Raw genomic sequence first — 16,074 nt, 5'->3', positions numbered from 1 at the left:
CAGTTATGTCAGGGAAGAAATATTACTACATATGCACTCAGGAGCCAATCATATTTCTTTGCCGTGTTTTGGAAAAAATGTGTCTTAAAATACAATTTATCATCATCTTGTCTAACAGCTCACTCATAGGCGTTGCCCTCAGAAATCATCTTGTGGTTCCCTTTGCTTCCTGGTGGCAGAGATTCTCTTAGCTTTTTCAAAGGCTTCTGAGTAGGATAGTGTATTCCAAATCAGATCTGCTTAGGTTGTTTCTTGGAGTTCAGCAGGATACAGAGAGCAGGCTTCTGTGAAGGATTCCTTGAGGAGGATCATCATCTCCTCCTTTTTGGCTCGTATAGCCAAGCTTGTATCTGAGTATAAGATAAATACCATTTCTCCTTTGGAGCCTTAACTGTATTTTTCCCTGTAAGCTTGTATGTGCGCAAAAAAAAAAAAAAAAGTTCTCTGCCACCTTGTGTTTTTCATCTCTTCTGCTGCTGAGTATGTTCTTCACTTATCAGACCAGGAACAAGAGTCAAATACAAAATGTTGACTGCCTTATTTTTTACTGAACTAAATTATGCATCATTGCCCTCTGATGGGGAACGCTGTTGTTGCCAACCAATGATTCTCAGAGTTCCATCACATTGTTGAAGTGAGTTCGTTAAGGCCAACCCACAGTGACACATCTACGTGCTCTATCTGTTTTTCTGGTCTGCCTCTCTTGGCTTTCAAATTGATCCCTGTTAACCAAATGTAGGATCTGAATTAGTTATTGCCTTCTACCTTTGGTCAGGTCTGTTGGTTGCCTCTGTCAATGAAAAGATGTGACAGCTGAGGTTATTGCTGGAGTCTGAATGATATGATATTTTCTTTGTGTCTTCCTGAAATCTGAGGGTTTTATGAAATCACTGTAAAGTCTGCTATGGACAATTGTCATGCATATAATTTCCCTCATGTTCAGTGCCTGGGTACTATAGTGATGTGCACTTTTAAAAATAACTTAGGTTTGATAAGTCACTGGGTGGTCTCTTCTTGTCTCTGGCATTTTTAGATATACATATTTAATATAGAAAATAAGGCAAAGAACATGAATGGAAGAAAGTTTCTTGAGTAATACTTGGGTGTTCTTGTTTATTACTTATCTATATATTTTTGAAGGGTCCAAATCCTTTGAAATATTGCTGAACTAAAGAAATCTGAGTAACAGAAGAAATTAGATGGTGCAACTGCGTTTTGGTGTCATGAGAGGGCACAGTCATGTTACTCATACTCCGACTGAGTAGTAATTTAAATCAGTGATACTGCTTGTGAATTAAAGTATCATTCAGTGAAAACAAAGGTGGCAGAATCTAGCCTGTATTGAATACAGTGATTTTGGATGTTAAATGTGGTTTTAGAAATCCAGTGCTATGTGAATGTTCACTAGAATACTTGTCTTTGCTGTAGTGTGTAATACATGTCTATTTTGTTGCTAAACTATTGGCTAATCAAAGATTATTGTAGAAAACGTTGAGATCTTTAAGTAATGTCTCAACTACACTCTTAACTGTATTCCCTGTAAATAATAGTAGTAGAGAGACTATGCGTAAGGGGTTCTGATGAACACTTTCTTTCTCAGATAGGAATATATTTGCTCAACAATGGATGTAAGACAGCCATCTGATATTTGCAAGTACCATTGTTGGCATGTTTGGCCTTATCTCATCCTTCTTATTTGTAAGAACCTATGTGCACTTTTCCATTTTTTCATGAGGAGCAGATATTCTTCAGCTGAGATGCAGGCTGTTTTAAACCTAAAAGTTTTAGGCTTTGGATGTTGAAGTTTGATGCACATTGCAACCATACATCTCTATTACCAGGCTCTATCTCTTATCACAGATTCTGTGGTCAGTTCTTTAGGACATTAGATTCGCTCTTCACAGCTAGTTTTTTGTTGTTGTTTTAGCAGCGGAATTTAGTCAGTCCTCTTCCTAAGAGGACCATGCCAAAACTGGTGTCTTCCTCTGCTTTTTCCTGTGTTAATCTTGACAAGATGATCTCCTGTAACAGCTAATTTTACTAGAGGAACTTCAACTGGAATAGCCACCCTCCAAGCAGGTTGCACCTCTCATATGCTCTATAGGGCAGCCCCTTATATAAACGTATGTATTTAAATAAAAATCTGGCACAGAGACACTACAGTGCCTAATAAAATAACAAACTGCTAAATTACAGAGCTATCATTGCAGCAAGGGAATTCTGATGGTGTCATAAAGACTGAGCACAAAATTTGAATGGCTTGCATATTGCCAGAACCCAGTGATGGAATTATAAGTCCCTGCTTGCAAATTTCCCTTTAAGAAGAGATAAGAAGAGGTGATACATGGTAGAGAATTTGAATCCATGCTTTGTGTAGGATGTTACTGCTTTGGCAGCCCACCCCTGTTCCCAAGGAGGGGCCTCCTGCCTTTGTAAGGGCTTGTCTACACACAGGTTGTACCACTTTAATTGTACTTGTAGGTATAGGTAGCAATTCTTTTTGAAATTCCCATAAAATAAATACTTGGAGGAGGTAGTGAATAAAGCCCTGTATGGGGATTCCAAGGGAACTTTTTTTAAAATAACTATTATTTCATGTAGTCTGGTGTATCTTTATGGACCAGAGGTAAAAGTTGTCATCCCTGGCAGAAGGCCTTTAGCAGCTTACAGAGAGGGCAATAAACTCCACTAGAAACAGGAAATCTCCTTATATCTCCCCTTCATCAGTATAAATATTAGTACCTGCTTGTGCCTTTACACTGTTTTGGTAGGGGCTTCATTTACTAACCCCATATGCTGACAGTGTTACAACTGTCCATATTTTATTCGCCCATCTTTCCGCCTCTTAATTTTCCTTTTTCTACCCTGTCTCTGGGTATATTTTCCTCTTGTTCTGAGTGTTGTTCTCTTTCCTTTTCCTGTGTCTCTCGCTCTCTCTTCCTCCTCCTGTGTCTCTCGCTCTCTCTTCCTTTCCCTGTGTTGTGCCCTCCCCTTCTTCATGGTCTTTTTTCTCCCATTTTTTTTTCTCAAGCCACCTTGACTTGTCACTCCTGCTACTTTTTTTTAAAAAGCAGCATCCTCACCTCCCTCACTCAGGCACACTCTCTCACCCAACTGCAGACAGCTGAGGGAGACAAAAAAGAGGCGCTTCTCGGTGGCAAGCAGGGAGGGTTAGGAAGCTCAAACAGTTCTATTTGCCACTGGGGTGTGTGTGCGTAAAAAAGATAGGGCTCTGAGGTGCTGAAGAGCAGCTGCTTCCTGTGCAGGCTTCCTGCAACACTAAAGTAGGGGAAACCGTTCCTGCAGGTCACTTGCTGGTGTGGGGGAAGTTAGACAGCTGCTTTGCACAGCAAGCTGCAGTCATCACAGGCCGGTAACTAAGGAGGAGATAGAGGAGCAGGGCTGGTCCTCTGAGCCCATCTCTAGTGGCCTGAGCCAAGCCTGCCCCCAGAGGAGTGACAACGAATGCTGCAGGTGTTCTGATCTCGCCTCTGCTGAGTCAGACCTGCTGTGACAGACCTCTTCACAATCTGGGTGACCCATGGAGCAGGAGCGGCATGCTCCCATAGAAGATACAGCAGATCTGTGATACTGCTTCCCCTGTGCAGGCCCTCTCAGGGCCACTACATTAATTTAGTGACACTAGTGCAACTTTTGGACAATGTTCCTTATGTAGACAGGCTTTCAGGGACATCTCAGACAAATCACTTCTTTAAAATGTAGTTAAGATTGTAAATAAATATCACTTCAATAAAATCATTGTTAGAAAATCATAATGATAAAAGCCACTGAAAGCCAAAGAATTCAAAGTTTAAGGCTCCAATAAATTTCACTAATTTTATACAAATAGAAAATTTGTACGTAATGTCTGCAAACAGCGTGACTCTGACCTGCTATCAGGGTTCATTCTCCCCCCCCCCCCCCAGGCAACAAGTATCCGCTTTACTCCCCTACAGGTATCAGACCTTGTGTGCATTTTCATCATAGTTCAGAGGTTGTCCCTTCTGCTATTATCAATATAGATATACACAATAGCTCAACAATCACATCTGGGCCAGTGACTCAGACTTCAGCTTCTCTTCTATATACGTTCTTATACCAGGCTCGTCACCAGAGTATTGGAATGCCTTATAGTAGTACATGAAGCCACTTGGCTATACATCTGTCACATGTTGTTTGTTCTCTCATCCTCCCCAGCAGGAAAAGCATGGGTAGTGGAGTGTCTTGTTTTGGTAGGGTTTTACACTTGGTTGTTTCTTTTTAATGCATGTTGCTATGTGTTTGTGTTGGAGAAGGCAAGGTCAAAGAAATGTGCCTTGTGCTTGGAGTGGAAAGTGGTGAGATTTGTGGTGATCCTTGCTTTCTGGGCGAGCTCACTCCACTGTCTCAGACCAGCCCTTGAGAAAGTTCTCTCCAGCACAGACAAGCTTTGCCCTTATTGAACAGAGTTTCGTTGTGCCAGAGGAGCGTAGAAGCAAGAAACTCCAAAATTTCTTCTTCCCCATAGTAGCCTCAGCTGCATGGGCCACCAGAAGCATATTGAACTGGTTCTCTGCTCACTACACTACGGGCTTGAAGTAGGAATTACTGGGTGATGTTCTATGGCCTGTGCTATGCAGGTCATAGTTGGTGATCATAATGGTCCCATCTGACTTTAAAAATCTATGATATGACATAAAATACCATATCAACTTAATGGTCTTAATCCACATTTTCAAGGCATTCATTGGTTTGGGACCAGGATATCTTAAAAGATCTCATAAAGCTGTGGGAAGAGGACCAGAGTTGACAACTCGATTCCTCCGGCACAATTTGTTTGTATAGTAGAGGCAGAATTTTCTAAGTGGCCTGTAAAAAAAAATAAAATAAAATAAAATTAAAATAAAAAAATTGTGGGACAAGTTTCCATAGGAACCAAGAACCACCTCAAACCTCACCAGCTTCTACACCAAGTCTAAGGTGCATATCTTCCACTTCCTTGTCTAATATCAACACACAGAATAGTGTACATAACATTTATAAAAGTAAGACACCACACTAACACAATTTTCCATCTGGGGAATGAGACAGAGAATGAATCACATGTGACGGATGTTAGTCAGATTGCATCGTGTGCTTCTGGAAGGTACTTGGATGCTACCGTGATGAGGGCAGTATAAGACACTGTATAATGTAGAATTGAATAAAAAGCGCAAACAGTTTTGGTAGTTACACTCTAAGGGCTTGGCTACACTTGCAGATGTGCAGCGCTGGGAGTTACAGCTGTCTTCGTACAGCTGTTTAGGGAAAGCGCTGCAGTGTGGCCACACTGACAGCTACCAGCGCTGCAGTGTGGCCGCATTTGCAGCGCTGTTGGGAGTGGTGCATTATGGGCAGCTATCCCAGCGTTCAAGTGGCTACAATGTGCTTTTCAAAAGAGTGGGGTGGGGTGGAGTGTGATGGGGAGCGTGGGGGAGACAGAAGAGAGAGTGGATTTTTGGAGCTGACACTGTGTGAGCTTCCTGCCTTGCAAGTTCTAAGGACTGGAAGATACACAGCACCAACCTTCAACCATTTTAAAAGTTTGAACCCTTCCCCTACCCCTCTCTTATTCACTAAATGCAAATAGCCTTCAGACCAGATAAGCAACTGCTCCAAAACGGACTCCCCCTCCCCCCGCCCGCCATGTTGCTTCTCTCCTCAAGCAAACACTAGCCGTGAACATTCCAAAAGAATCCCCCTGCCTGCCTCTGCTGGGGCAAACAGGAGCTGTGTTTGTTTTTTAGATAAGCAGCTCCGGGAGCCCGGAGTTCACAACAAAACAGCAGAGTGGCTGAACAGGCATTCTGGGATACCTCCGAATACCTCGGAGGCCAATTACAGCGCTTTTGGTGGCCACACTTGTGGAGCAGCGCTTCATCACCAGCGCTGCAATCCTTATACCCCAGGCAGAGCAGGAATACAACCAGTGCTGCAGCCAGGGAGATGCAGCGCTCTATGTGCCTTGCAAGTGTGGACGGTGACTAAGTTGCAGCGCTGTAAACCCACCACCAGCGCTGCAACTCTCCAGTGTAGCCAAGCCCGAAGATGGACAACTCAATTAACTTCATCCACCAGAAAAACTATGGAGTTGCTGGAAGACACCACTTTACCTTCCTTTTCCAGCACTTCTGATGCTACACCATTATGATATAGCCACGTCCTCTCCTGAAGTTACTTAGAAACTGCATCATAAGATGATTATTAATTCAGGAAGGACTTCACCCCTGTGTGGATGGTTAGCACAAGACCTGTGCATCACCAGGGCCCCATTTTGAGGATGTAAATGGCCCTCAGCACTTTCGTTGGCCCTCTGCATGGGGGTGAATTTCATACTCAGTTACTAGTGAGGGGTGCACAGCAGGTCGGGATGCAGAGTCAGAGTTAAGAATGTTTGCTATTTTTCCTGGTTTCACATTTTTTTTAATTACTATAATCTTCTGAGGGTTTTGGAAAGTAATGATTATATGGAATACTAATTGTAAACAGTATCTTACTTTTTCTTGTCTGGAAATACTTGAGTTTGAAAGCTTAAGTTCTCTTCTGTGTCATGTTTAGTAGTAACAATGCTCCTACCTGGGAGTCTAAAAGTGGAAGTCTATAAAAGGACTCTTACTTTTTGGAGAAAGCGAATTTACTCTGCTCTAGAGTCTGTTGAATGTAAACACCTCTTCTGGATCCACATGCCTCCTCTACCTGCTTCCTTCTAAAAGCTGGGATTTTAAGACATGTTTCTCATTAGATGCTATGGTGTAGTATGTTGACTTAAAATAACTCCAGTTACATGTACTCAATATTTTTAAAGACAGAAATTAATTACAATTTAAGAGGGGTCTTAACTTAGAATTACGGTATATGCATGCATAATAATTACTGCATCTGTAGGCTCAAAGGGTATTTTTAGGTTTTTTCACATTCTTAGGCCTGGTCTACACTACGCATTTAAACCGAATTTAGCAGCGTTAAACCGATTTAACCCTGCACCCATCCACACAACGAGGCCCTTTATATCGATATAAAGGGCTCTTTAAACCAATTTCTGTACTCCTCCCCGACAAGAGGAGTAGCGCTGAAATCGATATTGCCATTTCGAATTAGGGTTAGTGTGGCCGCAAATCAACGGTATTGGCCTCCGGGCGGTATCCCACAGTGCACCATTGTGACCGCTCTGGAAAGCAATCTGAACTTGGATGCACTGGCCAGGTAGACAGGAAAAGCCCCGCGAACTTTTGAATTTCATTTCCTGTTTGCCCAGCGTGGAGCTCTGATCAGCACGGGTGGCGATGCAGTCCCAAATCCAAAAAGAGCTCCAGCATGGACCGTACGGGAGATACTGGATCTGATCGCTGTATGGGGAGACAAATCTGTTCTATCACAGCTCCGTTACAGAAGACGAAATGCCAAAGCATTTGAAAAAATCTCCAGGCTATGATACAGAGTCCACAGCAGGGAACCAGCACAGTGCTGCGTGACAAGCGTAACAGAAAGCCAAAGAATCAAATGGACGCTCATGGAGGGAGGGAGGGGGTACTGAGGACTCCAGCTATCCCACAGTCCCCGCAGTCTCCGAAAAGCATTTGCATTCTTGGCTGAGCTCCCAATGCCTGAAGGGTCAAAAACATTTTCCCCGGGTGTTTCAGGGTGTATGTTGTCAATTTACCCCCCCCCCCCCGAAAGAAAAGGGGGAAAAACGTTTCTCACCTTTTTTCAATGTCATCCTATGTCTACTGCATGCTACTGGTAGACGGGGTGCTGCAGCGCTGAACACCAGCATCCCCTTCCCGGTGGCAGACGGTACAATATGACTGCTATCCATCGTCATCATCAGCCCGTGAGTACTCCTGGCTGGCCTCGGTGAGGTCGGCCGGGGGCGCCTGGGTAAAAATGGGAATGACTCCCGGTCATTCCCGGCAGATGGTACAAAACGGCTGGTAACCGTCTTCATCATAGCAACTGGGGGCTGAGCTCCATCATCCCCCCCCCCCCCCTTTCATGTCTAAAGAAAAGATTCTGTACTGCCTGGACTATCATAACAGCTGGAGGCTTCCTCCCCCTCATTTTATCTCACTAAAAAAATCAGTGTTTCTTATTCCTGCGTTCTTTATTACTTCATCACACAAATTGGGGGACACTGCCACGGTAGCCCAGGAGGGTTGGGGGAGGAGGGAGACAACAGTTGGGGTTGTTGCAGGGGCACCCCCTAGAATGGCATGCAGCTCATCATTTCTGTGGGATCTCTGGGGCTCTGACACGGAGCGGCTGTGCTCTCTGATTCTCTAGTACACTTGCCTCATATTCTAGGCAGGACTGACTCTCTATTTAGAAAAAACATAAAGAAGGGAATGACCCAGGGAGTCATTCCCATTTTTGTCCATGCGCCCCCGGCCGACCTCAGCTAGGCCAGCCAGGAGCACCCATGACAGCAGCAGACGGTACAGAACAACTGATAACCGTCATCTCATCGCCAATTTACAGTGGCATGGCAGATGGTGCAATAGGGATGGTAACCATCTCTGCTACCTTGCAAAGGCAAATGAATGCTGCTGTGTAGCACTGCAGTACCGCGTCTGTCAGCAGCATCCAGTACACATACGGTGACAGTGACAAAAGGCAAAACGGGCTCCATGGTTGCCGTGCTATGGCATCTGCCAGAGCAATCCAGGGAAAAAGGGCGCGAAATGATTGTCTGCCGTTGCTTTCACGGAGGAAAGATTGAGTGACGACATTTACCCAGAATCACCCGTGACACTGTTTTTGCATTGGGATCTCAACCCAGAATTCTAATGGGCGGGGGAGACTGCGGGAACTATGGGATAGCTACGGGATAGCTACCCACAGTGCAATGCTCCGGAAATTGACGCTAGCCTCGGTACCTGGACGCACACCGCCGAATTAATGTGCTTAGTGTGGCTGCGTGCACTCGACTTTATACAATCTGTTTTACAAAACCGGTTTATGTAAAATTGGAATAATCCCATAATGTAGACATACCCTTAATGTTTGTTGCTGTAAAACTTCTAACTTTATTTAATAACTTTACTATGTATTAATCTTAATGCAGCATTTTTTATTTTTAGATTAATAGTATTCTGCAAGTAGAATTTATTAATCATGGTGTGATATATAAACTACCACTTAAATAAATATACTATGCCATATTAATTCATGGCAAGTTTTCACAGATGGCTCCTATGTACACAAGTTAGAACCTTTGGGTAACTTTGACTTTCAGTTATCCTCTGGGTAGATATGTAAGTGTGTCCTCCCCGGCCCATCCAATTAAGTTAAGTTGGCTGAAATTTGGAATGTTATTGTGCTTTGCCTATAGTGAAATATATTGTGGTGATACAAATTTGTTCGATTTCTGCACTCCATTATATCAATGTAATTATTACAGTAGCAACTGAGAGGTGCTAGGCAATGTACAGGCATATAGCAAAAGTGCCTTTTCAAAATTGCTTTCGCTCTGAAAAGACGAAGTGTGGGGAAAGATGAAACAATGATGCACAAGCAAACTGTACAAGGCAGTGATTGGTAGATCTCTTGATAGTTCTATGTTGTTGTTTTTTTAAATTTGTCTTGTGTATATATTAAGTGTGTGTATACTATATATATATAACCCCAAACTGAAGTCAGTGGAGTCACTCCTTAGTTACGCTGGGGTAACGGGGGGGTGTAAACTTGGCACACTGTTTCTAAAATTTTAACAGTAAGACTTTTTTTTTTCTAGGCCTATCCATGATGCAGTAGAAAACGATCACTTAGAAATTGTCCGCTTGTTACTTTCTTATGGCGCTGATCCAACACTTGCTACCTACTCAGGTAGAACTATTGTGAAAATGACACACAGTGAACTGATGGAAACATTTCTAACAGGTGAGTAACTCTATACTCTGTCTGCTATTGTGAATGTAATGTGACATTTCCTGTCTCTGCCTCCTAGGCGCCAAACAGCCAAAGTTTTATTGTTCAATGTAAATAACAATTACTAGAACACACTTAAGTGACTTTATATTTTGCCAGCCAAGAAAACACAGAGTAGTAGAAATTAGAAGCATGTCTATGGATACTGTCTCCTTATAAGCTATGTGGGATGTATGATATGCTGCCATCAGATTTTATTGTTTGGAGACCAGCTAATTGGACATTGATCAGTGTAGTTTCTATTAGTGCATAACATTTTGCTTGTAAACGAAAATAAAATTACCAAATGTAATAGCAGTATGTTAAGTATAATAGTTACAGCTATTGAGGTGATACAGATTTTTTCCTTTTAGTGTCAAGTTTTAGAGAATTTTTTTAATTCCCCCTCTTAGTTTTTACCTTTATAAAAGTTCAGCCTACCATTTTATTTTTTAAAAAGCTATGATATGAAGGAGTTGAACATGTAAATGCGGTGAGTGAGTGTGGAATTATTTTAATAAGTTCACTTTCCCTGTTTAATGTAAACACAATTGAAAATCGTTTTGTCACTTCATTGGCTCACAACTGAAAAATATCCTATCCTTTTATTGTTTGTAATGAAGGAGTTTAAGTACTTGTGTATAAATACAAAATGGTACTGTTTGTGGAATGGTTAGTTGCTTTAGGACTGTATTGGAGTCCAATGGGTTGACGTTCCCAAATTAATCCTTATGTACTTCAATCTTCTTCTGGTAAATGCCCCAAAATTAAGGCTATAAACAAACTAAATATTGCCTCTGGGTGATGGAACCTTAGGGCTTGTCTTCGCTACCAGGGTAAGTTGATCTAAATTACGCTACTCCAGCGATGTGAATAACGTAGCTGGAATTGACGTAGCCGAGGTCATCTTACTCCGGTGTTTTCACTGCACTGTGGCAATGGGAGATGCTCTCCCATCGACTTACCTTACTTGGGGAGCTGAAGTACTGGAGTCGTCCAGAGAGTGCTCTGCCATCGATTTAGTGGGTCTTCACTAGGCTTGCTAACTCGAGTCCCCACTGCATCAATCACAGCAGCCTGGATCCCTAGTGAAGACCAGCCCTTAGTGTGAAAACCTTTTCCCTTCTCCTCATGTCTGCTATTTACCTCCCACATTCCTTTATCTTCGAGAATTGTGGCAGATGAAAAGTTTGAACTTTTTCAAGGGTCAGGATTGCATCTCTCAGAAAATTAAGATGCTGCGGCTTAAAGCTCAGGAATCCATGGGTCAAAATCTGTCGCTGCAAAGAATTGGGTTTTGTTGATGTTTTTGAGTGGGTGGAAGGGACCCACCGGGGCTAGGGGGAGATGAGAAAAATGTATTCCAGGAATATTCACAAGAATGGTATTCTTCATAGTATGTGCATCAAGAATATGTTTTGGATTTTAGATAGGAAATATGAAATATGCATATTGGGACTCTGGCAAGCTTAGCAGGCAGTGTATCATACAGCTTTCCATTCTGATTAGTTTGTTTTTGTTGTTGTTTCCCCTCTCTAGAGTATTTAACTGACCTGCAAGGTCGAAGTGTTGATGACCCTGGTTTGTACTGGGATTTCTATGGCAGCTCTGTGTGCGGTGAGCAAATGTTATCCTTTTATTTTTTGTATGTGAAGGCGTTTCAAAACATTATCTATCATGTGGGGGGTTTCTTTTGCTATATGCCAGAGGAAGTTTTGAAGGGAAGTGTCTAGTTTTATTTACTGCATCAGTTACAGGATGATAAAGAAAGACTTGCAATATGTTCCTAATGCTGATTGGACCTGCCTTTTTTTCTTTTTCTTTTTTCCTCCACCCTCCCACCCCTCCAACTAGATCCAAAAGATGAATCTGGATTTGACATCCTGGCAAATCCCCCTGGCCCAAGTGATGAGGATGAAGATGGCTTTAGCGATGTCTTTGAATTTGAATTTTCAGATGGGCCTCTCTTGCCATGTTACAACATCCAAGTGTCTCTTTCTCAGGGGTAAGAACTGATGTAACTTTATGAAATAATCTGTTTGGGGTAGCAGGAGTCAGTGCCTGAATGCTGCTTTTAGAATAGCACAATTTAAACTGTATGTTGTATTTCTGTACAATTATTCATACACAGTGTGCTACTGTGCGAGGTGGTAGGGAAGAAAGTCATATGTCAGCTCTAGGGTGGAGTTCCAAAAGTGTAAGGGTACGCAAAGATATTGCAGTCTAAATATTCTGTGTGTGCTAACTGTATTTGCCACAGTATAAAGTTCTTTACAAAATGCTGTTAGCATAGACAGCTGGTTTTACATCCCAGAAAAGAGTGAATTACTGTTTTAACCCAAGACATTTCAAACGTCCTCCCACCACCCAAAAAAGGATCTTGACGGTCCCAAAATAACACATTTGCTTCTGACAGATTAATATTAAGTAATTTAACATTTTATCTTGAAATTTTTCCTTGTGAATTTGCATCTCTTTATCACTTAATAGACACTTTATGAGTGACATGGCAGCGTTACTACAGTTTTAACGCTCAGATGCAAAGCTGGATTTGACCCATGAATAATGCATTGAATCAAACACATTGAGAAATGGCTTATAGCATGTTGGTTGTATACTGATATTGGAACACTGTTAGCCCAGGTATCTGCTTGTGATTGTTTCAGTTGTGTAGTCTCTCCTAAGTGTGAATTAGCTCAGTAAACAACTGTTCATAGTTGCAGCAGTTGCATAACTTAAAACTACAGTGTTTCTTAACCTATTATCTCTGAAGAGTTTATAAACCATGTTGGATTAGCTTTTTTGACTGTGGTTAAATGCCCATTAATCAAAATTTGACACACATGAAAATTGAATTTAATATTTAGTATTTAATATTAATCTGAAAAATCCAGTGTTTTTTCTCATTAATTGTCTTTATAATTCATAGCTGCCCAAGATACTGATTGTTTAACTGTAAGCTAATTCTTGACTGCTAAATAAAAAGCAAGGCTTCATCGTGTAAACATTTACACATGTGAGTAGTGCTCAGTGTGACTATTCACCTATGTAAAATTATGTACCTCAATTTACAGGGTCAGGGCCTATGTTGGTATATCATACAACCAGCCTGTCATCCAAAAGCCATGGATGACATTAATATGCGTATGTCTATCTACATGCATCTGGACACTGCTAAATTCTAATCCCACAGCTACTCTCATTGATGCCAGTGAAAGTGTTTGCAGGAGTATGGTGAGCAGGATTTGACACACAATGTAAGCTACTGCTTACATAACCAGGATGATTATAACTTCATGTCAATTATTTAAGACCCCCCCCCCCCCTTTCTTTTGTTCTGCAGACCACGAAACTGGGTATTGCTGTCGGACATAGTAAAGAGGCTGAAAATGTCATCCCGCATATTCCGTTGCAATTTCCCTAATGTAGAAGTTGTCACGATCGCTGAGGCAGAATTTTACAAACAGACGTCTTTGAGTCAGTTGTTCTCTTGTGCTAAGGACCTTGAAGCTTTTAATCCAGAAAGCAAGGAACTCTTGGACTTAGTAGAGTTTACAAGTGAACTTCAGACTTTACTTGGATCTTCACTTGAGTGGTTGCATCCGGATGATGATAATCTCTCTGATATCCATTGGTGAGCCACCAGGCCATTTAATGTATAGTACCATATAAAGTTAATTCTTTATGTATATGTGTTAAAAATGCAATTGTTTCTGTAAAGAAAGGACACTATTAAATATTAAAATATCTTTCCTTTATATAAGAGATTTGAATTCCAGTTTGATGGACTTTGGAACATTTTTTTTTTAAGAACTTTAATCAGTTTTTACAAAATTGTTATATAATGTTTCTTTAAATGCACACAGGCTTTGGGATACTTTTGTTTTTACTTGGAACACATTTAAAAAATATAACACATCCACACATTGACTTTGTTTCATACAAAGCACTGATTACACAGAACATACTTTTATAGGTGATGTGATCAAAGTCATGTGGCTTGTTTGGGAGATAGAATTTGGTAAGGCACTTCATGATATTATTTTTGTTTACAGAATTACCTGCATGGCCAGGTAAGCGCTATTGAATATAATTCAGTAGCTTGTAATATAAATTAAAACCATATCCATATACACCAACTAATTGTATGAACTTTTATATCCTAATTTAAAAACTGTGAAATTTAGTTTTCACACATCAAACCGGATTGTTTATATATGTTTAAACATTTTATGCTCTTTATTTAAAGAAGACCTTGAACTATTTTTTCTGTATCTTGTAAAATATTGAAAAACTAACATATGTTGAAGTTGCTTGAAACTGTACATAAACTAAAATTTTCTGAATTGTGTGTTTACGTTTGAGATCTGTGTTTTAACTTTGTAAGTAAATTCTCCTGCCTTTGTATTTATATTTTACAAAAATTTTCTTAAAGGCAATAAAACTGTTGAGAAAATTAAGATGTTGAAATGAGTTTTATTCTCTGCACGATTAGAAAACAAACTGACTTATTCAAGTTTGTAAAAGGAGGATCTGATCTCATTTACTGGAGCCAAGCAGGAATGGCGCAGGTGCTGGGAAGCAATTTATAAAATATGATGTGGAATCTATATTAGCCTTCTACTAGCAAGGTCAAAAGAAAAATATCTCACGAGCCTTTTACAGGGTCAGACATTTCAAAACCAGTAGTCTCAAGACTTTCTGGGGTACATTTTAGTTAAAGAACGGTGAATCCATTTAATATGTTTTTCCCACTTGTCATCTTTAAAGTTGGACTGCTTTAATTTTTTTTTTCTCAGTGGTTCCTAAGGGGGCGAGGGGAGAGAAAGGATAGATATTCTGTTAGATAATTTCTGTATAGATGCATCAAGTATGTGGGCACACTGTGGGCTTTTCATGTGCGCTCTCCTGTTACATTAGAGACAGCCTTGAACCAAATTCCTGGTTCTAAACTTCATACCTTTATGAAGTGCCTTACCAAAATATCCTGAAACACAAATCCTTCAAAATCAGGGGTTTTGGCCTGCAAATGTAGATCTAAACCTTCCTAATTGTCTTGGTCTTTTGATTCAGTGTTCAAGTTTGGTACGTTAGAGGAACAGGTTCCCACTGTGAACCAGATCCTGAGTTTTGTTTCAGATCCATCTCTAATATTAAAGTCAGCCCTGTGTGAAAATCAAACACTTAAACCTCCTCATACGTCTGTTTTGCAATCTATTGGATGTGATCTCTGACCAGTACTACCATAATGTGCTTAGATAGGGTTAGAAGCAGTGCAGTTAGCCAAACCAAGTAAAATGCCTCCAGGACTGACATCTAAAGGAACTGTTGAGGGCTGTCATACAAACATCTGACTGTCTATAGACACAGTAAGGTTTTTATTTTTTCTTGGATTGGTTTCTTTTTTTTGTACTACTGCACTGTGACACTTCCTCCATTGTATTAAGATTTGGGGAAATAAAGCAAAGATTCATATTGTGCCATCTGCAAGTTATAACTGAGTGTTTTTCCTGAAAAAGAATATCTAAATTTCTCTAAATGCATGAGGACTGAAAAGGAGGTCAGAAATGGATCCCTGAGAATACCTCCTGTACCCTTGAGTGTTCTCCCCAATTGCCACATAACTCAGTGTCAGCCCCAGATGTACAGGGAAGCACAACTAGTGGCATGCAGGGGTTGTGGCTGGGTCCCTGAGAAGCAGTGAAGTTAGTGCAACCTCAGAGATGCACCAACTGATGCTAGAGGTTGGCTGACTCCTAAAAGGGCCGAGACTATGTGAAGCATTAGGGTTAAAGCCTGTTCTGGCACCTTCTCCCATTGACTCCTCCCCCCAACTAGGAGTGGTGTTACTCATAATGGGCTGGTTCTGATCTGGGCACCAATTTAAATCTAGACTACCTCCTGTCAGAGGAGTTATGACAATGTGAGATCAGAAATAGGCCCAACACCCACATGTTGTGGGTGACGGAAGCCAAGATGCCTCTAGAACAGGGGTAGGCAACCTATGGCACGTGTGCCTAAGGCGGCACACAACCTGATTTTCAGTGGCACTCACACTGCCTGGGTCCTGGCCACCGGTGCGGGGGGGCTCTGCATTTTAATTTAATTTTAAATGAAGCTTCTTAAACATTTTAAAAACCTTATTTACTTTAC

At 41.2% G+C, this 16,074-nt stretch overlaps 1 protein-coding gene across 15 annotated transcripts in view; it reads left to right on the top strand.

Moving 5' to 3' along the window:
- The window catches only part of BCOR (BCL6 corepressor), a 68,701-nt gene extending 54,871 nt beyond the window's left edge, over positions 1 to 13,830 (top strand). For all 15 annotated transcript variants that reach the window (XM_039535757.1, XM_039535730.1, XM_039535740.1 and 12 more), the window contains 4 exons: positions 9,749 to 9,894; positions 11,461 to 11,538; positions 11,776 to 11,926; positions 13,265 to 13,830. In XM_039535757.1, coding sequence (XP_039391691.1) covers positions 9,749 to 9,894; positions 11,461 to 11,538; positions 11,776 to 11,926; positions 13,265 to 13,559 — 670 coding nt within the window. In that variant the 3' untranslated portion in view covers positions 13,560 to 13,830. The remainder of the gene's footprint in view (positions 1 to 9,748; positions 9,895 to 11,460; positions 11,539 to 11,775; positions 11,927 to 13,264) is intronic.
- The last annotated feature ends 2,244 nt before the right edge of the window (positions 13,831 to 16,074 follow it).

This window comes from Mauremys reevesii, linkage group 1 (genome assembly GCF_016161935.1).
Source record: "Mauremys reevesii isolate NIE-2019 linkage group 1, ASM1616193v1, whole genome shotgun sequence".
In the NCBI taxonomy this organism is placed as follows: Eukaryota; Metazoa; Chordata; order Testudines; family Geoemydidae; genus Mauremys; species Mauremys reevesii.
Note: the sequence above shows the minus strand (reverse complement) of the source record. Positions and strands in the feature narration are given on the sequence as shown.